This window comes from Hippichthys cyanospilos, chromosome 2 (genome assembly GCF_059441005.1).
Source record: "Hippichthys cyanospilos isolate Australia breed blue-spotted pipefish chromosome 2, RoL_Hcya_1.0, whole genome shotgun sequence".
In the NCBI taxonomy this organism is placed as follows: Eukaryota; Metazoa; Chordata; class Actinopteri; order Syngnathiformes; family Syngnathidae; genus Hippichthys; species Hippichthys cyanospilos.
The window spans coordinates 24,319,317-24,337,696 of record NC_142370.1 but is presented as its reverse complement, the minus strand read 5'-3'; the positions used below and the strand labels follow the sequence as shown (position 1 = coordinate 24,337,696).

Sequence of the window (18,380 nt, the reverse complement as noted above, 5' to 3'; positions counted from 1 at the left end):
GGGTCACGGATGCATAACTTCTTTGTTTTTATTAATTTCGTTGAACATAAGAAACGTATGCATTTTAACATAATTCATTAATTTGATCAATATTTTTTTGAAGAGTATCTGTAGGCGAGGTGTATTGGGGGCAATTTCGCAGCGACTTAACTACTGGCCCAAATAGTGTCGGAAACGACACATTTTCGCATGACTCAAAAATTATTTGTTGTTTACAATGGCAAATATGTGCGGAAATGCGTCTGTGTCGCTCTTCTGAGAACCATATGTCGTAAATACTTTTTGTCCAGAAGATGGCGTGGCAGAGCTGCTGCACTGGTGGCCGGGGTCCCACCAGGCGGCTTCGGGAGGCGGCGCGCTGCTCCTTATTGTTCCCGAAGAAAGCTCGGATAGCTTCATACTGTACACGTTTTCCAGCATTTGTCCAAATGGCTGCCACGCCGAGTCTGCGTCCCTCCTGAGAGCGGAAAGCTTCACTGAGGGGAACGCGACGGACCGATCGGCTGGCCCCAGCACGGTGACGGATATACCAACAAACCTGACGGAGCACCGGGGAAACAAGAGCGGGGTGAGGAAATCGCTCTTTCAGGATTATGCGACCAGGTTACACGTAGGCTGGCGGCGGAGAGTCGTGTTGCACGCTTTGAGACTACTTGTGCTTACTAAACGAATGAAATTTGATTGTCTGTGTACTTTTGATGACTCGGCAAATTGGGGGTAGAATTTGCATCAAGTTTGGCCATTAAACGAATCAACAGAGCTCTGGTGGTGGACCAGACCAGCAGATCATATTTTGTTGTACTGAGCAGCGAGCGTGCTTTATGGTAGCTTTCCAGAGTGCTTTCAATATTTTACATCCTTTTCACACAACCTTGTCATGAAAAAGAGCATTTGAGTCATTTAGTTTCCATTGACGATCTATTCGCCAAAATCTTGTCAATAGCATCACGTCAGCATCAATACTGACTAACACGCAACAATCCTTTAGCCTACTGACATCTTTACTAGGGCCTAAAGGATTACTCCGCTAACCTACATCTTGGCCTTTCACTCTGCCAGCAACGCGCATTATGACAGTGTACTGCATTGGCGCGTCCAAATTTACTCCGCCAAAATTAAAAAAAAAAAAAAAAAAAAAAAAAGCAAGTGCCACTTTGGCCAGTTTCAACTTCATTCTATCACGTCATTAAAAAAAAAAAAACAGCTGCATCACAACTACATCTTAAAGGTGGTAAATCAAATAAATTCAGACTTTATTCTAATACAATCTCATGACTTTGCACACATCACCAAAACACCAAATACAGTCTATGCAGGCTAATCCGGGCCAGGGTTGTGGCGTTAATGGCCTTCTAGTCAGTGGATTGTACAAACATGGTGGTGCAATATATGTAGATAGGCAATGTACCCATCCTCACAGGTAAATGTCTAGCTTATATTTAGTATATCTCCTGTGCTCCTTGAACAGACCACAGCCCACTCCTGCGTGAGGTCATATGGGGGCATCACCTCTGACCTCACACCTCAGACTTTTGGTCTTGCATTTTCATACCTGTAGCCTGCCTATTTTTTCCATTACACACAGTCAAAAGCCTCCATTTAGGGCAGCTAAATTATCTTGAAAAGTGCATGAGTGCAGGTGGAAGCATGCAGCGCTCCCATCTTTTATGTTTCTAATTTAAAAAAAAAAAGCTGATGATCCTGGAAGTATTTGTACCTTTTTGTGGGTTCGTTGTTGGTGACTTTTGTTATTGGTGGCCTTCAAATTACATCAGGAAGAATACATATGTGGCATTTTGATTGGAATACATGCAGTAGAAGTGTAACCACGTTATTTTGTCAAATGCAACATTCCCCTCAACAACTGTCACCCACAAGAGGACCCTCAAGAGGACATAATTGCATGGGAACCCCAACACTTGGCTTTGACTTCCAAAAACCCCTGGGAAATGTTCTACCAAACACCAGTTCAAAGGCTGTGTGAGCTTCCCTCTGAGTGAATGCATCGCTGTTAGAAGCTCCCACAGTGGCTTTCATTGTGCCCATGTGGCTAGTCTGCTCAGTATTCCCCTCTCGGCTCTAAATGCCCCATTCCTCTCCCCGTTTCCTTTCTTCACTCAACCCGCTGATCCGAGAAATAGGTCAAAGTAACAACGAGCGTGTGTCAGCCTCAATATTGGTTACTTCCATCCATCCGTCCATCCATTTTCAAGAGCCGCTTATCCTCACAAGGGTCACAGGTTTGCTGGGGCCTATCCCAGTTGACTTCAATCAGCACACGGGGGACACCCTGAACTGGTTGCCAGTCAATTACACGGTACACAGAAACAAACGACCACTCAAGCACCCAATCACACCTTAGGACAATTCAGTGTAACCAATACACCTGCCATGTATGTTTTTGGAGTGTGGGAGGAAGCTGGAGTGCCCCGAGAGAACCCACGCAGGCTTGGGGAGAACATACACATTCCATTCAGGAAGGCCCGAGCGAGGTGGATTTTAACTCTGATCCCTGAACTATCAAGCGGACGTGCTAACCACTGTGTCACTGAGCCGCTATTTGTAACTTTTTAAACGTTTTTGCCAACATGGAGGAGCTCTTGACTGCAGTTTGCGGAACTCTTGGTGTTGTATACACGCTATTTAGCTGGAGATAAGTAAAATGCCACTTGGTCAAGTGGGGCTATAAACCACCTGTGATTTGATTCTTTCCTTCTTCGAAATTTCACAGAGTGTGAGACAAGGACCTAAAAGAGGTTGTTGTTTTCTTTTTTTCATACAACTCTTGTCATTCACTTTTGTCTTGACAACTGAGAGGAAGAAGCCCACAAGTTCTTAAAAGAATAAAGAAATACATACATACATACATAAAATATGAATAAAAGTGTTCGTACTCGTACATTTATAATACCTTGAAACCGATGAGACTGGAATTTCCCCACATTGATTAAAATAAGCGCGGTTTTCTTTTGTGTTAAAAACAAAACAAAAAAACATACCAACAAATTTACCTGTGCTTTGTGTAGAAAATATCACTACACAAGAAGGTTGACTCATTTATGCTCAGTAGGCTGCCTTGCTACTATAAATGTAAACAGTGTAAATGTAGGTCTACAATATGAGGAATTCTCAATGCTAGTATCAAATATGCTGCCCAAAGTCAGAAAGCGTGGTTGCAGTTGTAAGTTATGGGTTTTCCGCAGAATAAAGAAACACAGCAAAAAAACAACAAAAGAACAATGGCTGGCGAATATGAAGATTCCTGATGAACGTTATCATTATATCTGTGAAAAAAGGCAGAACACAGAGTCTGGAAATGGCAGCCTTCAAACTGGGGAAGGTTGGCTCACTTTGTCATAAACAGTGGGCAAAATATCTGTTGTGGCACGCGTTAGTCTCATTAGGAGCTACAGAAATATTTTAATTGTATTTTACCTAACGAGCTTGTGTATTAAAGATATTAGATTAACTGAAATATTGTTTTTAGGATGTTTGTGTGATCTCAAAGATAAAATTGCCTGATTTTAATTGGTTATGTTTAAATCCATTATTACTTTTATTGGTTTCAAGGTATCTTTGTGATCATGGTGGATTTGCTTTTAATTAAGATTGGGGTACCCCAAAAGTTCTCTGTGACATTTCCAGTGCGTTTACTTGTTGTAGATTTAAAAATGGACCTTCCATGTTAAGCATATCAGCAAAGAGACATATCCAAAATCGCCAAATGTAAATATTTACAAAGGGTAAGTTCATTCAGGCGCATGGGAAAAGCTGTTTGTGTTGAACTTTTAACATTGAAAGGCTTGCCTCTTATGTCCTTTAAATGAACATTAAATGGACTGTAAATGTACAGTAGCTCTATATAAACATATAGGTTTGTTAGGCAAGTACTGCTGTTTACTTAGGTGGGATAGTGTTTTCCCATTCTGCATGTCACCAAATGGAACTTTGGGGGAGGATAGGGAAAAGGAAGCACTTTTTTTTTTCTTTTTAATGAAAAGAGCTTGACTGAAAATGTGTGTGTGCGTGTCTGTGTTGTCAGAATTGTGTTCAAAAACATTCCTCAGCCGTGATGTCACTGACTGTCTGAGAGGATTTTTATTGTCTGAGGTGGAGGTTTATCATGTGTGGGGTAGAGGTTGTGGTGCTGAAAGGTTTGTGTGCTGGTGTTGGGGGTTGTTTCTTTGGATATTCTCAGGCCCTTTCTCATCTGCCCTACTTGTGAAGCTTTGACAAGTCCAGACTGGTTCTTTTGTAGGAAAATCCCCCCCTGTGTGTGCCCCAGCACAGTTTACGCACATACCATCACCCAATTAATAACAAAAATCACAAGCAGAAAAAAGGGTATCTAGCAAGTAACAAGATTCATTGCACATTTTCAATTCTAACTTAGCAGCTTCATGTTTATGCTGCCTACCCACAAAAGATACAGTACATTGCAATTTAGTGTGAGGGCCCATGTAAAATCTTGGGTATCTGCGGAAATGCTCAAGTGGAATGTGCCTGCTTTTTAAAGACCAGAATATAAAAACACTCAAATGGCTGACGGAAGAGGTCGCAGCCCGTTTAATTTGGAAAAACAGACATAATCTGCCAGACATTTGGAGAAGAATGACAGCCCCTCTTCTCTTTCTCCAGCAGACGGGAACAGATCAAGAGCAGCAGCTACCAGCACCGCCATGGTTGAACCAAATGAAAGACCATCCACGGCCGGACAGAGGCTGGGTGCTTCCGAAAGCTTTGGGGTGTCCACCCTGGAGCCCGGTCTGCGTCCACCTGTACAGGACCCAGGAAGAAAAGTCTCTATCATGGTCCAGATGTTAGATGACACACAGGAAGTCTTCCAGATATCAGTGAGTAAAGTCTGCGGGACTGTGAGATGGAGTCTATGGGACTGAGATTTCAGATTTGAGTTGTTTTTGCCTAAACCTGCCCTATTAAGCCTATTGTCAGTCAGTTTTTGGTTGCACTGATTTTAGTTTTTGTTTTTTTGTTTTTTTTTAACTGGCAGTGTCTTTTTGATCCGCACAAGAATGTAACTGAGCCCTGTCTTATACTCCAAAAACTAAATCGTACAGTAACCAGATTATACTTTTGTAGATGATTTTCATCAAGATGACTGGCAAAAAAGGAAATCAAGGAAAGAGTAGAAGAGATAAAACTAAACACATACAGTATGTGAAGATATAAGCACAACTGAATAACTGCCAAGTTGTGAAAGGTGATATAGTTGTTGTGTTGTGTATAGTTGTGCTCGTAAACTTATAACTGTACACAAAACACAATTAAATGATGTCATTGACACAGTAAAAAAGTGCATCGCTAAAATGATGCGTAGGGGGGATGGGGCAAGATCTGTGCGGCAAGATCTCATGAAATTGGAAAGTCCCCAAGATTTCTTGTCCCTGCACAGCACAAGATCCTTTTTCTTTTGGCTGTTTTAGGCAATAGAACACACAGGAGAATACACTACTTGTATCTGCTCTGACAGGAAATGACATCAATTGTGTTGAGACTTAAATATAAATATTACCATAATGAATAATGTATGGCCACCAATGCTTGTATTTTGACACAAAAACTTGTATTTTGAAAATTCCTACCGGAAAATACGTCGCTACAATGGCTGACTACACCACACAACCTGTCGCAGCAGGAGACTCATGAGTCACGACTTGGTACACACAACTTCATAACACAACTTCGTCCTGAAATCAGGTTCAATTGTCAATTTAGGGTGCTAAAAAAATACTTAATCAGCACCTGTGTTCAGCATAGCCTTTAGCATATATTACCCGCTGGCCAGCAGCGCTCAAGGGCTACATACAGGGGGTCCTTGGGTTACGGCGGTCTCGGGTTACGACGTTTTGAGGTTACGAACGCACGCAGTAAACAATTGGCCACCACCATGGAAGTGAAATTAGATATTATTAAGCGGACTAAAAACTGTGAAACACCAACAGACAAGTTGTTGTGTGGAAGAGGTCTGTGTTCCAATTTTGGGTTTTGTTGATGTAATAATAGTGACGGTTGGGATCGACCCTACCTCCCCACTGCCATTCTTTCCGTCCGCGGGCACGTCTGCTCTGCTTTTGTACCAGAATGACTCAAGCGCGCTCGCCGGGGCGAAAATGGCAGCCTCGATGTTTTTTCGGTGGCACCGGCCCTTCAAAACAAGAGTTCTCTACAAAATACAGTAAAATGCGGTGCAAGAACAAAGTTTATTCAACGAAACGGGGGGCAAAAAGGGACAGAACAATAGTACAATACTTAACAGTAGAGTACGTATAGAGTAATTTTTTTTTTTTTTTTTTTTTTTTAAGTTATTATTTCTATGGTGTTCCGACTCACAGTGAAATTCGAGTAACACCGCTTTTTAAGAACGGATCCACGTAAGTCCAGGACCCCCTGTATAGTGGCTGGCTGCTAAAGTCTGATAACTGCACGCTTTGATTCTGACAGCTTGCAGTACACTTGAACAAACCAGACAAAGTCAAATGTGTGTCCTGTGGTTCTGATGTCACTTTGTCTCAACCAAAATGAATGAGGAGAGATTTATCTAAAGTCTCAGGATCAATTATACTACGTTATACTGTACTATACAGTGGACCCTAACCCTAACCCCCCTAGGAGGTACAATGGATAAATGACTTACAAAAGTAAATGGCATGTAAATTGTACACATTGTATGCTGTACATAACATGAAATACATTGCTCATTGACATCCCTTGTATTCAAAACAATCTAGTTGAAAGAAGCCATGTTGACAGACTTGGTTTGTTCACATGATTATCTCGGATGTAATGTCGATTGGGGAAAAGGCTATTTGGAGAGGCTGCCAGGAGGTATAAAAATGACATTCACACAGAGATGCAGCCTGACATTTATTTATATTCAGAAAATTCCTTATTTCTAATGTGGAAATGCAGTATTGTGGTGATTTTGGGGAAGGGAGACTACAAGTCACTGTCTGCCGATTACTGCTGTGCTTGTGAAGGCATCAGTTATTGAATTTTCTCAGAATGGATGTGTCAATGTCTATGGCTAAAAGTGTCGGAGAAAAAGTGTCTTAATGACAGGAGGCGAATGAAATACTTTTACTCCTTGACGTCACTGACTAAAAACAAAGGAGCCATTGTTTCACCTAATCATGCCCAAGGCCATGTTTGTGCAGTTGTCCTATCTAATGTGTGAATGCTAATATAAGCAGCTCAAGCTGATGATGTTGGCAATTGTTTGGAAGAAAAAAACAAGAAAACAATAAATTAAAAAAGAAAAACGTTTTTCCTTTTAGTAACAGTCCAGGATTTGGATATGCAGGTGTTCAATGACAATATATTTCTGGTTTTAATAGAAATCTACTTGGAATGTCTGCTTCCACTCATTCTATAAGGTATCATGGTATGCATTATAGAATCCGCATTGTTTGAAATCCTATTCACATAGCTCTTTTACAATGACAAGAGGGTAATTACTGATAACATGAACATGGGTTCTCATTTGCTAATTTGCACTTACACACATACAAAACCCGGCAGACATCTGCAATACCTTCATATTCCCTAGGGAGTAATGAAGTCTATTGCTTTGTAAAATGCCCCACCCCCCAGGCTGGGAGAGTCCTGATTGGATCAGATGATAGAGTAAAACTGCACATACAGAGCCACAATCACTGATTCCTAGAAGAGTAGGAACCTCTTCCAACCACAAGTCTCTAATTAGTCAATAATTCCGTATCGTCCGGCAAGCTTACTTGACCTTAATCCCCATAAGACTGTCCAATGCGTGCTCATCATGACTGACTTCTTTGGTGGACACCAGCGGCTTTAAAGACCATGTGTGCGTGTTCACTCACAACAGGATTACCGTGCAGGATTTTTGTTGCATGATTGGATTGTGGCTTTATGATTTGTGTGTGTTTCTGTGTGAGTGAGGTGATTGAAGCGAAAGAGATCAAACAATGATAGGCAACAGGGGAGCGGATTAATGCATAGAAGTGTTTCATGTGCGACATCACTTCAGCTAACTCATTGTCCCACAAGACTGAAGATGTTTCAGTGCCCAGCTCCTGTACATAATGCCTAGGCACTCATCTTAAAAGTGTTTAAAAAAAATCTTTTCCCTGTGTATTTGCTGGGAACACATTTCTGTTTGACAATAATAATACTTGACCCTGGTTTAAACATCACTTGTACAAACAATTTTACCCTGCAGCCAGCACAACATACCAATCTGTGCCTTCAAGGGCTATTTCCCATACCAGTTGATCACATGGAAGCGACATGCCAGCATCCCACACACAAATGGTCCTGTGTTACGCAATAGTCAGCATTGCCTGCCCCATTCCTGTGGTCAGAGACTTCCGTTAGCAGAGCACAGCACAGCCTGTGACAGCCTCTATTTATCCAGTGTGTTTTGCATGTAGAGCCACGTGGAAGTAATGAGACGTGCTGGGCTGAAAGACAGGGCCACAGAGTGAGCTGTCCCCTCCAAAAGCACGAACATGGCAAGAGCGATGAATGGGAGATTATGGCTCAGGGAGCCATAGATGACATCTGAGTGAAAGGGAGCAGGATGGGGCCCACCAGAAGGACCTGAGTGGTGTTCCACTCGCTGTCATGAAGAAATGGAGTGATTTTACTCCAAGACCGGGGGCATTCAAGCACACGTATCCGTCCCCCGTGGTGCTTCTTCACTATGGTCCCAGCACATTCTGTCCAGTCCGCATGGCTGACAAACAGGATACTTGTTGTTTTTGTTAATGCTGTGAATGATATCCTGTGGTGAGGAGGCAGACAGGCCAATTTCATTTTAATTTCCGTCAGTGTTGTTAGAAAGATTATCTGATGAACTAAAAGTTAGGTAAATCTTTGAGGTTGAGGGCCACATTACAGAGTTCATGACTGACCTAAAATTGACAGATGGGCAAGGTCACTAGTCAGTTGATGAAGAAAAAAAAACGTATAAATGGACATGGAAAATATTTTAACTCAATTATTTTACGAGCAAAATGAATGATGCTCTTCAATGAACAATTGTGTATTCAAATGAAATACAAGTAAAATTGTTTATATAACTAGTTTTATATCATTTCAAATAATTGATTTTAGTAATGTGTTAATTATAAAAACGTTACTCAAAACACAACAAAACATTACAAAATGCAAGTGTTTTTTTTTGTAGATATTTTATCAAAGCAAATGTAAATATTTCATGTGATTACACCCTTATTCAATACAATAGCAATTTCTTGTACAAGTTTTTTTGTTGTAACACGCCACAACCGCCTCACAGTGCAGATGTAACAAGTTCGCTTTCGGCTCCGGCCTTTCTGTGTGGGTTCTGCCTCTTTTCTCCGTTTCTATGTGGGTTTTCTCCGAGTACTCTGGTTTCCTCCCACAATCCAAAAACATTATGCATAGTAAGGTAATAAACGTGGGCAAGATATCCTTGAGCTATCCTTAAGATATTGCCTGTGTAATTGGTTATTCTTTTCTATGTGAACTGTGATTGGCTGTCCTGTTCAGAGCGTACCTCGCCTTGCCCAAAGACAGCTAGGATAGGCTCCAGTATGCCTGCAAACCCAGATAAGCGGTCAAGATAATGCTTTGAACATTTTTAACTAAAATAAAAAGAAAATACTTTGAAATTCAAATATACAGAACATTTTAATCGACCCCTGTTAAGACAAATTGCATGTGAATTCATGCTCAGTGGTCTGGTTTAAAGAACAGAATTGGCCCAATGCGGCCGACAAGCCTTACTTTAAACTGTTGTCCACTTGTTGTTAGGTTTCATGAATGAATTAAGCATATACTATGTCTATCTGCTTTGTTAGTCATGCATCATTTCAGAGCAAGCCGAATAGTCTCTCTGCCAAATCATGAATGTGTGTTCCCCTGAGAGACATGACATTTAAGGGGCACATTACTGTAGGGGAGCAGATTGCACTGCCTTCGGTACCATCAGCAATCTGATGAGTGTTTTTTTGTTGTTGTTGTTGTTTTTTTAATGGAAAAAGGCTGCGCATATATTTAATTTGTATTTCGTAATTGTGTTGTGAGGAATAGCATGTATACACCCTCGCTCTCTCTCTCTTTCTCACTCACTCTCGTGTTTTGAGTGCAAGCAGGTAGGTCCCTATACAAAAGTGTGTGAATTCTTTTCCTTCTGGCTATGTGGTAGTAGATGTGATTTTGACGTCTTGCCAGCAGGGTTAAGCTGTTTTAACTTAATCTGAGTGAGTGACTGTGATTGGTGGAGAGATGAGGAAGGCAGAGCCCTCTCCCAGCTGTCTGGCTAAATGCCCCCCCCCCCCCCCCCCCCCCCCATTATACGCAAAAATGTTTTGTATTTTTTTATTTATTTTTTTTTTAAACTGTCATTTGACCTCTGGTATTTAGCCATGTTGTTCGAAAGAAAATTGGCACAGAACATCTCAGTCAACAACAGCGTTTGACTGGTAGTTATGTAGCCTGACTGGAGTCCAGTATTGTCCAGTATAGTCCTGGTATTTCCAGTGTTTTCATTTCTGGACTGGCCAAGTAACAGTCATGTTTAAAGTCAAAGCAAAGAGCTCTCTTGTGCTATGTGCAGCTGCATTAGAAAGCTTCCTTTCTGAATGCGCAGCAGGAGACCAAAGGAAGAGTAGTATTAGAAAATGTTTTGATTTTTTTCATTCGTTTTCTTCTTCCTCAGAGTTTTTTTTTCTCTTATCATCAGTCTCACCCATCTGGTTTCCATCTGTGTTTGTCCCTCCATTTCTCCAGATCATGGGATGTTGCATGCCTCCTTCCATCGCATTTTGAATGGCAGCCAACATATCCACTTCATGACATTTTCAAAAGCTTCTCTTTTCATATTTTGTGATCGTCGCAATGGACCAATTTCAGGCTGGCATCTATGTCCAATAAATAACAAAGGTTTGAACACAGATGTTGAGAATATTTTACTTGGATGAGAGGTGAAGCATGACATTAAGTATGTACTGGAGGAAAAAGAGAAATGGTTCCTGGTTGGAAATAAATCAAAGATTTTATGAAAACACCGGGCAGGTGTGTGAATGCTGAGGCGCACAGGGAAATTGAATTCTTTAGATCAGGGGTCACCAACATGGCGCCCACGGGCACCAGGCAGCTGTTCTGCATAAAGCTTACAAGAAAAAGAACATTGGTGATTTTCTATGAATTTTACAAACAATTATACATGTATTACATTTACATTGATTTAGATATTTACTACAGCTGCTCCTCAATTCTTGTGAAAACTCATTAACATGATCGATGTCTTCACATAAACTGGTAGCCCTTCGTATTACGCAGTACCAAAGAAGTAGCTCTCAGTTTCAAACAAAGTAGGGGTAAGTTCCAAGCCAGTTTTTTGGGTGGCTCAGCAAAAGTCAGGCTGAAGGCTATTTTAATGAGCAAGCAGGCTCACACCTTGACAACTGGGATTTTATTATGTGGTTTAGTGTGAAGTGTTCTTCATTGTCATTTATAGGCAGTGTTGCCACAGTTACCTTTAAAAGTACTTAGTTGCCTGAAAAAGTAACATAGTTACTCTATTGATTACCAGTACTTACAAGAAAAAGCAACTAATTTAGAAAATAACTTTTTTAATAGTTAGATTTCACAGATAGCAACTATTCTGGCATTCATTTGGATGTGTGGTTTTATTAGTAACGTTAAAGAACCAAGTTTTTTCTTCATTTTAATGATTAATTATTGTATTTATTTATTTTCATTAAAACATTTTGGGACCACGATTTTCGTTAACAAATGTGTTGTTTGTCTTTTATTTAAAAGAAAATAGACAGGTTTTCTGACAGCCTGATGTTCAACCACTAATTTTGTGATGGCAAAGCTCAACATTTATGATGTTCATTATTCATAATTAACCAATTACATTTGCGGACTTACTGCAGTCACACATCCTGGTGGGATAGAATGCATTTTTTGCCCTGACTGTTATTGCAGCACTGTTGGTGCTGATGGTTGTTCTTGTTGCATCTTAAATCCTCTATGATGTCACTCAGATGTGAACGTTGACTTGAATAAAATGCATTCCGCTATGTTTGATACCAGATATTCCAATATTAGATGTTTTATAAGGTAGAATTATTTATTTATCTGAGTGATCACTATAGTGCTAGAAATCTGACAATTTTCTGTATTTCATTGTTCATTACTAGTTTTTACATTGCACTGTGAGTGAGAAGGGTGAGCTTTTCATTTGATTCCTGTCGAGTCTTTCTCACTGGTGCCACACGCTTTGCCTTTGTAGGATGGGAGTCATAGTAGAGCAGTATGGCATTAATATGCGGTATTACAAAGCCACATTCCTCATTTGAGACTTTGATTGTAAAAGTAAACAGCTAGGGTTAAACAATGGACTTTTAAGTCTATAAGATGGATAAGAAATGTTTTTTTTTTTCCATTTCTAGGTTATTTCAAAAGATATAGTTCAAATTCAAACTACAAATTCTCCCCTATGAACTAATCACCTTGGGGTCTAATGCACTTTTCCAACCTTCTCTTCCAAGCTGCCACAAACTCCCAGAAGAATTCTTCTGTGATCTTCTCTAGAGCTATTGGCACTATCATCTTAATGTTGTCCATGTCTTAACTGTAGAAATAGGCTCAATTTGATGACCACCTTGAAATTGGAAAAGCGAGAAAAACACATCCAGTTAGGTTGTTTGCTCCAGCACGGTGATGTATGTCTGGGTCAGGAAGTGCCAGATGTTCGGGCATTGTGAGCAGGCGCACTGCAATGGTGAAGCAGCCAAAAGTTGCCCTGCCCCAACTCTCTCTTCTTGCACGCAAACCGAAGCAAACGCCAAAGGATCTATTTGTAGATGTGGTGTTTGATCATCTGGCTCTTATTGAAGGAGAAATTTCATGCTCTGTAATTTTGGTTTGACAAATATAAAATCATAGAACGTTTATGACACACCTTGAATGAAACGGGTCAGCCTTAGGATAGACAAGGTCGTCTATGTCACTACGCCACTCACAGTGGGCAAAAACAACACTCTTGAAGCAGCCTTAAAATGTTAGGTCATGGTGACGTGTTTGATATCATCTGCTTGAAAAGAAGAACAGGATAACTGTAATTTGTCTGCTGCAAAATCCGCATGAGTCACTATGAAAACTGCATAGAAATGGCATGCCTTAGCTGCAAGCAGCCACTGTACATTGGTTGTGATGGAAAATGCACAAACTCTTTTGAGCTTTCCATTTTATATCTTATTGTACAAGAGAACCACTTTGGAAACCCTGTTTTAACCTAGTCTGAAGGAGATTTTGACAGCTAAATCTGAATGTTTTAGTCCCAGAGATTTGTATGATGGCATTTCGCCAGATTTCAACTATGCTTGCCGATGGACATTCTACTACCTAGTTATTCTAAATGTGAGGATCCATGGTGGTATAGTATGGGCCTGGAAAATGAACAGACAGTTTATATGAAACCTAAAACCCTGCCTTGACCACAGTTTGGCAGGTTCACAGTGAGAATGAGGAAATCCTACTCTCATTGGTTAATCGTTGCTTAATCCTGGTTCATCTGATTAATGCTCCATACAACACAATAATGCAGTTGTGGTTAAAAATATGATCAAAATGAAGGCACTTGATCACTGGAGTGCGCTTGAAAGGAGGGATTATATTTCAATCCGGCTACAAATATTAATTCATTAGCATATACACATGCATCACAAACAAAACATTATGCAATTATGCAATTTGTTATGAAGAATTATGTTAGTGTCTATAATAATGGGGATTTTCAACTGGCAACAGGGTGTGGTCTTTTTGGAGCGATAGAGGGGATTTAAAGATCTCTTCGTTGAATTCTGTAATAACAATAATAAATGATGAGAATAATTAAAACAATAAATAAATACCTAGAGATAATGCAAAATGCTTTTTCCAACAGTGTTTTACCAAGTTATGAAAACATGTAGAAATGTCTTTGATAAAGTATCATTTGAACAACGCTCTCATCCATCCATCCTTGGTGTAATATGATAACTGGATTGGCAATGTTGTGGTTTTAGAAGTCACACTTATTTAAAACCATCCAAGTCTCTCAAAACCGGTACGTTTTTTTTTTCCCTCCCACGTCGTCTGCCTTAACATGCAGCTGCAGAGTGTAGCTCTCATATCACACGTGAGTCCTCTTCTGCTACAGCAGCCAATGACATCATCTTTTTATTGGTTTGTCGGCTTCAATAACACTGTGAGTACGCTACTGCAGCTAACTACCGAGGGTAAAGTGGCTAACATGTCACCATATGCTACTTTCACGGATCATTTTATGTGATATCGCACAAGGTAGGACGCGAGCAGTCTATCTAAAATGTGGATCAAGAAGGCAAACAAATCAAACTCCCCAAGTCCAACCATATTTATTATAATTTAGCATGGTAAATAAATAAATAAATAATACAGGAAGGCCGGAGCCAGCTTGATTCAAACTCTGGTCCCTTAACTGTAAGGCAGACATGCTAACCACTGTTCCACCGACCCGCCCTGCCAATAACATGTTTTTCTCAAAATCAGGGATTTCAACCTGACAACAAATATTTTTAACTTCGTAGGTTTTTGAGCTACCACCATGTAGCTATCATTTTAACACTTTCACTACAATTATTATTTATTTATTCATTTGTTTATTTTTCAAAAAAAATTAAACTAATGACGTATATTGCTTCTAATATACTTGGAAAATTACTTTAAAAATTGAAAAATTAGTTTAAAAATTCCCACTTCCATTTTCACCAATACCATTGGGACTGTATAGCTCATAGACCACGATACTTGTACAAAACACGTGCCAGAGAAGTGAAAATTATCACTAAACAATACACAGCAATCAGTGTAATTAATAGTCACACACATATGTAGGACATATTGTCAATATATTTCCGCCGTTCAAGATTGATAATTCACAAGAAACGCAACCTACCTTGTTGACAGTTGGCACAGCTCTGGCTAGTGGTGAATGGAAAAGTTGCTAAAGGCACTAAAATCTGTAGATAGGTGTGTAATGAACCGATGGGATGCCATATCATGTTATTGCTACGATTCCTATACCCACTACACCATTGAATGAATTACACCAAACCTTCAGTTAGAGATATTCACAGGCTTTTTGTATGCCATCTCTCTGTCTGTCATCCCCACCACATGCAGGCTGTGACGTCATCAAATTCTTGTGGGGTTTTTTCAAAGAAATTTTTCACTGTCTGACGGAACAATATGGTGGCGGTCACTATTATTGTAGGAGCGCCTGTCTGTCTGTCAGTGCATGTGGGCGTGTTTGTCCATTCAGTCTTACCACACACAAGCAGATGGCCATACGCACACGGTAGCCAGATGGTGTTAGACTTGGCTCACGCCAGTGCCGCTCTGATTCTTATTTTAGCCTTACTTCTTTGCAAGTATTGCAGCCCTCTTTCATCTACAAAGTAAATGCAAGTACTGTACATCGAAGCTAAAAGAGTGTACTGCAGTTTATGGTGGAACTGCTTTACTCACTTTAAATTTTGATGGCAACTGATAGATACGGTGACATACAGCAGGAGATTATCGCTTGTGATTATAGGGTGAGCCACTTCGTGTGACGACCAAGCATAGCTCACTTTATGGGATATGTTCTGTTTTAGTATTAGAAAACTTCATTTTATTGCATTGCACAGCAAGGACAAAAACATGTCTTGTGTTTGTAAAATTTCTTGTTTCATGAAACCTCATTAGAATTTAGCTTTTTGCTATCTGTTGTATACATGGTTGAGATGTCCCATAAAAAAGGTGATGCTCACTGACATTGCTGACATGCCATGTGATGCCAGGCGAAACAGTGTTCAAAATTTCTGTTCTTAGAAGAACTTAAAATTTTGCAACTTTTAGAGAACTTGTATGTAAGTTGTAGTACAGATTATTCAGCTGAAAATGTGAAAAGCAGCAGTAGAAGTGCCCCAAAATTTTTATACCACAGACCTGTTTTACAAAAAGCAATGTTTTCACACGCAATCATGGCAATAAATAAAAATAATTACAAATACAATTACTCTTATGCTGAATGTAGTTTTTGTAATAAATAGGAGCACTGCATTTCTTTCTCTCCTTCAGATGGTGTTGTCTTAGAGTAGTAGGAGACAATGGCGTGTAATTTTTTTTTCGGTCGTCGTCATTGCAGAAAATCCCACTCGTCATCTGGGCTTTTCTATTTTAATATCACCAAAGATCTTAAGTTTTACACATTTTTTTTCTGTTTTGGACCAAGACTATAAGCTGATTTTTAGAGAATGCTGGTCAATGTAATATTTATTTTAAGTCTTTTTGGACTTTTGGTTCATTTCCCAGCCCCAGTTTATCAGGAAAAAATATCCTGAGTAATTTAGGGTTTGGTTCCACAGCTCTGTGTGTTTTGCGCAGCTGAGACCACTGAATGAGTAACTTGCCTTTTTTTTTTCTCTCTCTCTGTGGCCTATTGCTTGTTTCTAAACACAGGAAGCTGTGCAGCCAAACCTAAAGCCTGCACTGGTTAGTCTGGTTAAAGAGCAGCAGCTTGCCGTTAGGTGAAGGTTTTTTCGGTGTAGGGGCAGGGAAGGATGGCATCCAGAGTTGCAGTCTCATTCCGCTCTGAAATATCTCATTAGATTAAAAGATGGCTCCTCATCTACTAATTAGCCAACAAGTTATTAACCTAACGTAACCTGATTTCTTCATTTGATCTCTTCTAGCAACGCTCCCCCGGCAAAGTGCTGTTTGACCTCATTTGTATCCATCTCAACCTGGTGGAGGGAGACTATTTTGGGCTGGAGTACCAGGACCAACGCAAGATGACTGTGAGATATGCATGATGTTTGAAAGAAATTTTAAAACATGTCTACAACTTTGAGCTTAATGGTGCACTTTGATGTTCACACAGGTGTGGTTGGACCTGCTGAAGCCAACAATGAAGCAGATCCGACGTACGTCACAGAAATTTTTTGTTTTGTCACATCATAATTCACAAAAGCTTCATGAAATTGTGTATTGATAGTAGTCATGGCCTTCTTTCTAACATATAGCTGCTGCACATTTAATATTTTTCCCTATGGTACAAATCATTTCATTTTAATGCATTCAACAAGTTTAACATAAACACTAAGCTTTTATATACTGTACGGCTTTTGACACAAAAGTATAAGCTAACAAAAAAATATACAGCGGCTTTTCTTAACTTAGGAGTATTCATCTCTACCCTTTCCAGGGCCGAAAAGCACCATTCTTCGTTTCGTGGTCAAGTTCTTCCCCCCTGACCACACACAGATTATGGAGGAGCTGACTCAGTAAGTTTTGCACACACACAAACACATGCACGCACATGCGCACACACAGGCATACACACTTTATTGAAGGAAGTGTAATTTCTCAATTGTGTCTGCTCCTCATTTAAAGTTAACCCTATAGGCACCAGGGTTCTTTTCATCATATTTTTATATCACTTTTTGAAAAGGTCATAGTTTGATACTGGTTAAGATAAAGGCATACTATGTAAATGCTTGGTACAATTTTCCTACCTTGCTGCTTAAAGGGTTGAAGTCAGTATTTATTTATTGTGACACATAAAGCCTTGCTACTCAGATTTCTCAGTAAATAGTGTTGTTGTGGGGTAGGCCAAATGATTTCAGCAGCAGGCAGCAAGTGTTCTCATTTTTTTCACTTTGATTCTTTCAGACTATTGTCAGCATTTTCATGAATTAAGATCACGTTTCCCAAACTTTAAACCAAGGTGCATATGTTACATTAGAAAAATGCCATGGTGCACAGACAAAACAAAAATATCACTTAGCGTATATTAAGATTCTGTATACAGTATATACTGAACTAATAACGATCTTGTCACAATGACCCACACATTATGATTAGACTGTGTGAAATGAATGGCAGCATTGTGGATACACAGATTTATTTTACCCCTGTTACGTAATGATGAATACTGAATTGTTCTGCATGTCAAGCCAGGTCAGTGCATGGCTGCATAGCTAGATGAGCAAAGATATAGATTTATAGAAAATAAATAGTATTAATTTTCAAAATTGAGACAATTTGGTTTAGCACAGCTGATCTCTCATGGCACACCTTTCTAGCATCACTATATTAAGATACATGCAGAACAGATAGACAGAGACGTAGAAGGCAGATTTCTCATCAGGATAGATTTTGACTGAACCAGCCTTGCAACGCTGCTCTCAAATTGTGTATTCGCAAAAGTGTATTCTGCTGCAGACATGACCACAGTGCAGTAAGCGCAGCAATGTATTAACACTGACATTTGTCATTTCTGCCCACTAACCTGTTACCTTTTTGCATTTTCCCTTCATTCT

At 39.8% G+C, this 18,380-nt stretch overlaps 1 protein-coding gene and 1 long non-coding RNA gene across 2 annotated transcripts in view; one reads left to right on the top strand and one right to left on the bottom strand.

Annotated features, from left to right (window-relative positions):
* The first annotated feature begins 358 nt into the window (after positions 1-358).
* LOC148427944 (FERM, ARHGEF and pleckstrin domain-containing protein 1-like) overlaps positions 359-18,380 on the top strand; it is a 37,667-nt gene continuing 19,645 nt past the window's right edge. Inside the window, exons 1-5 of the mRNA XM_088408470.1 lie at positions 359-568; positions 4,639-4,853; positions 16,752-16,856; positions 16,940-16,982; positions 17,264-17,342. Of these exons, the coding sequence (XP_088264596.1) occupies positions 4,680-4,853; positions 16,752-16,856; positions 16,940-16,982; positions 17,264-17,342 (401 nt within the window). The 5' untranslated portion in view covers positions 359-568; positions 4,639-4,679. The remainder of the gene's footprint in view (positions 569-4,638; positions 4,854-16,751; positions 16,857-16,939; positions 16,983-17,263; positions 17,343-18,380) is intronic.
* Positions 4,544-6,090, bottom strand: LOC148427945 (uncharacterized). Its single transcript, XR_015864865.1, has 2 exons — positions 6,047-6,090; positions 4,544-4,776 (listed from the first exon to the last, which is right to left on the bottom strand). It is a non-coding gene; the product is annotated as an uncharacterized LOC148427945 (long non-coding RNA).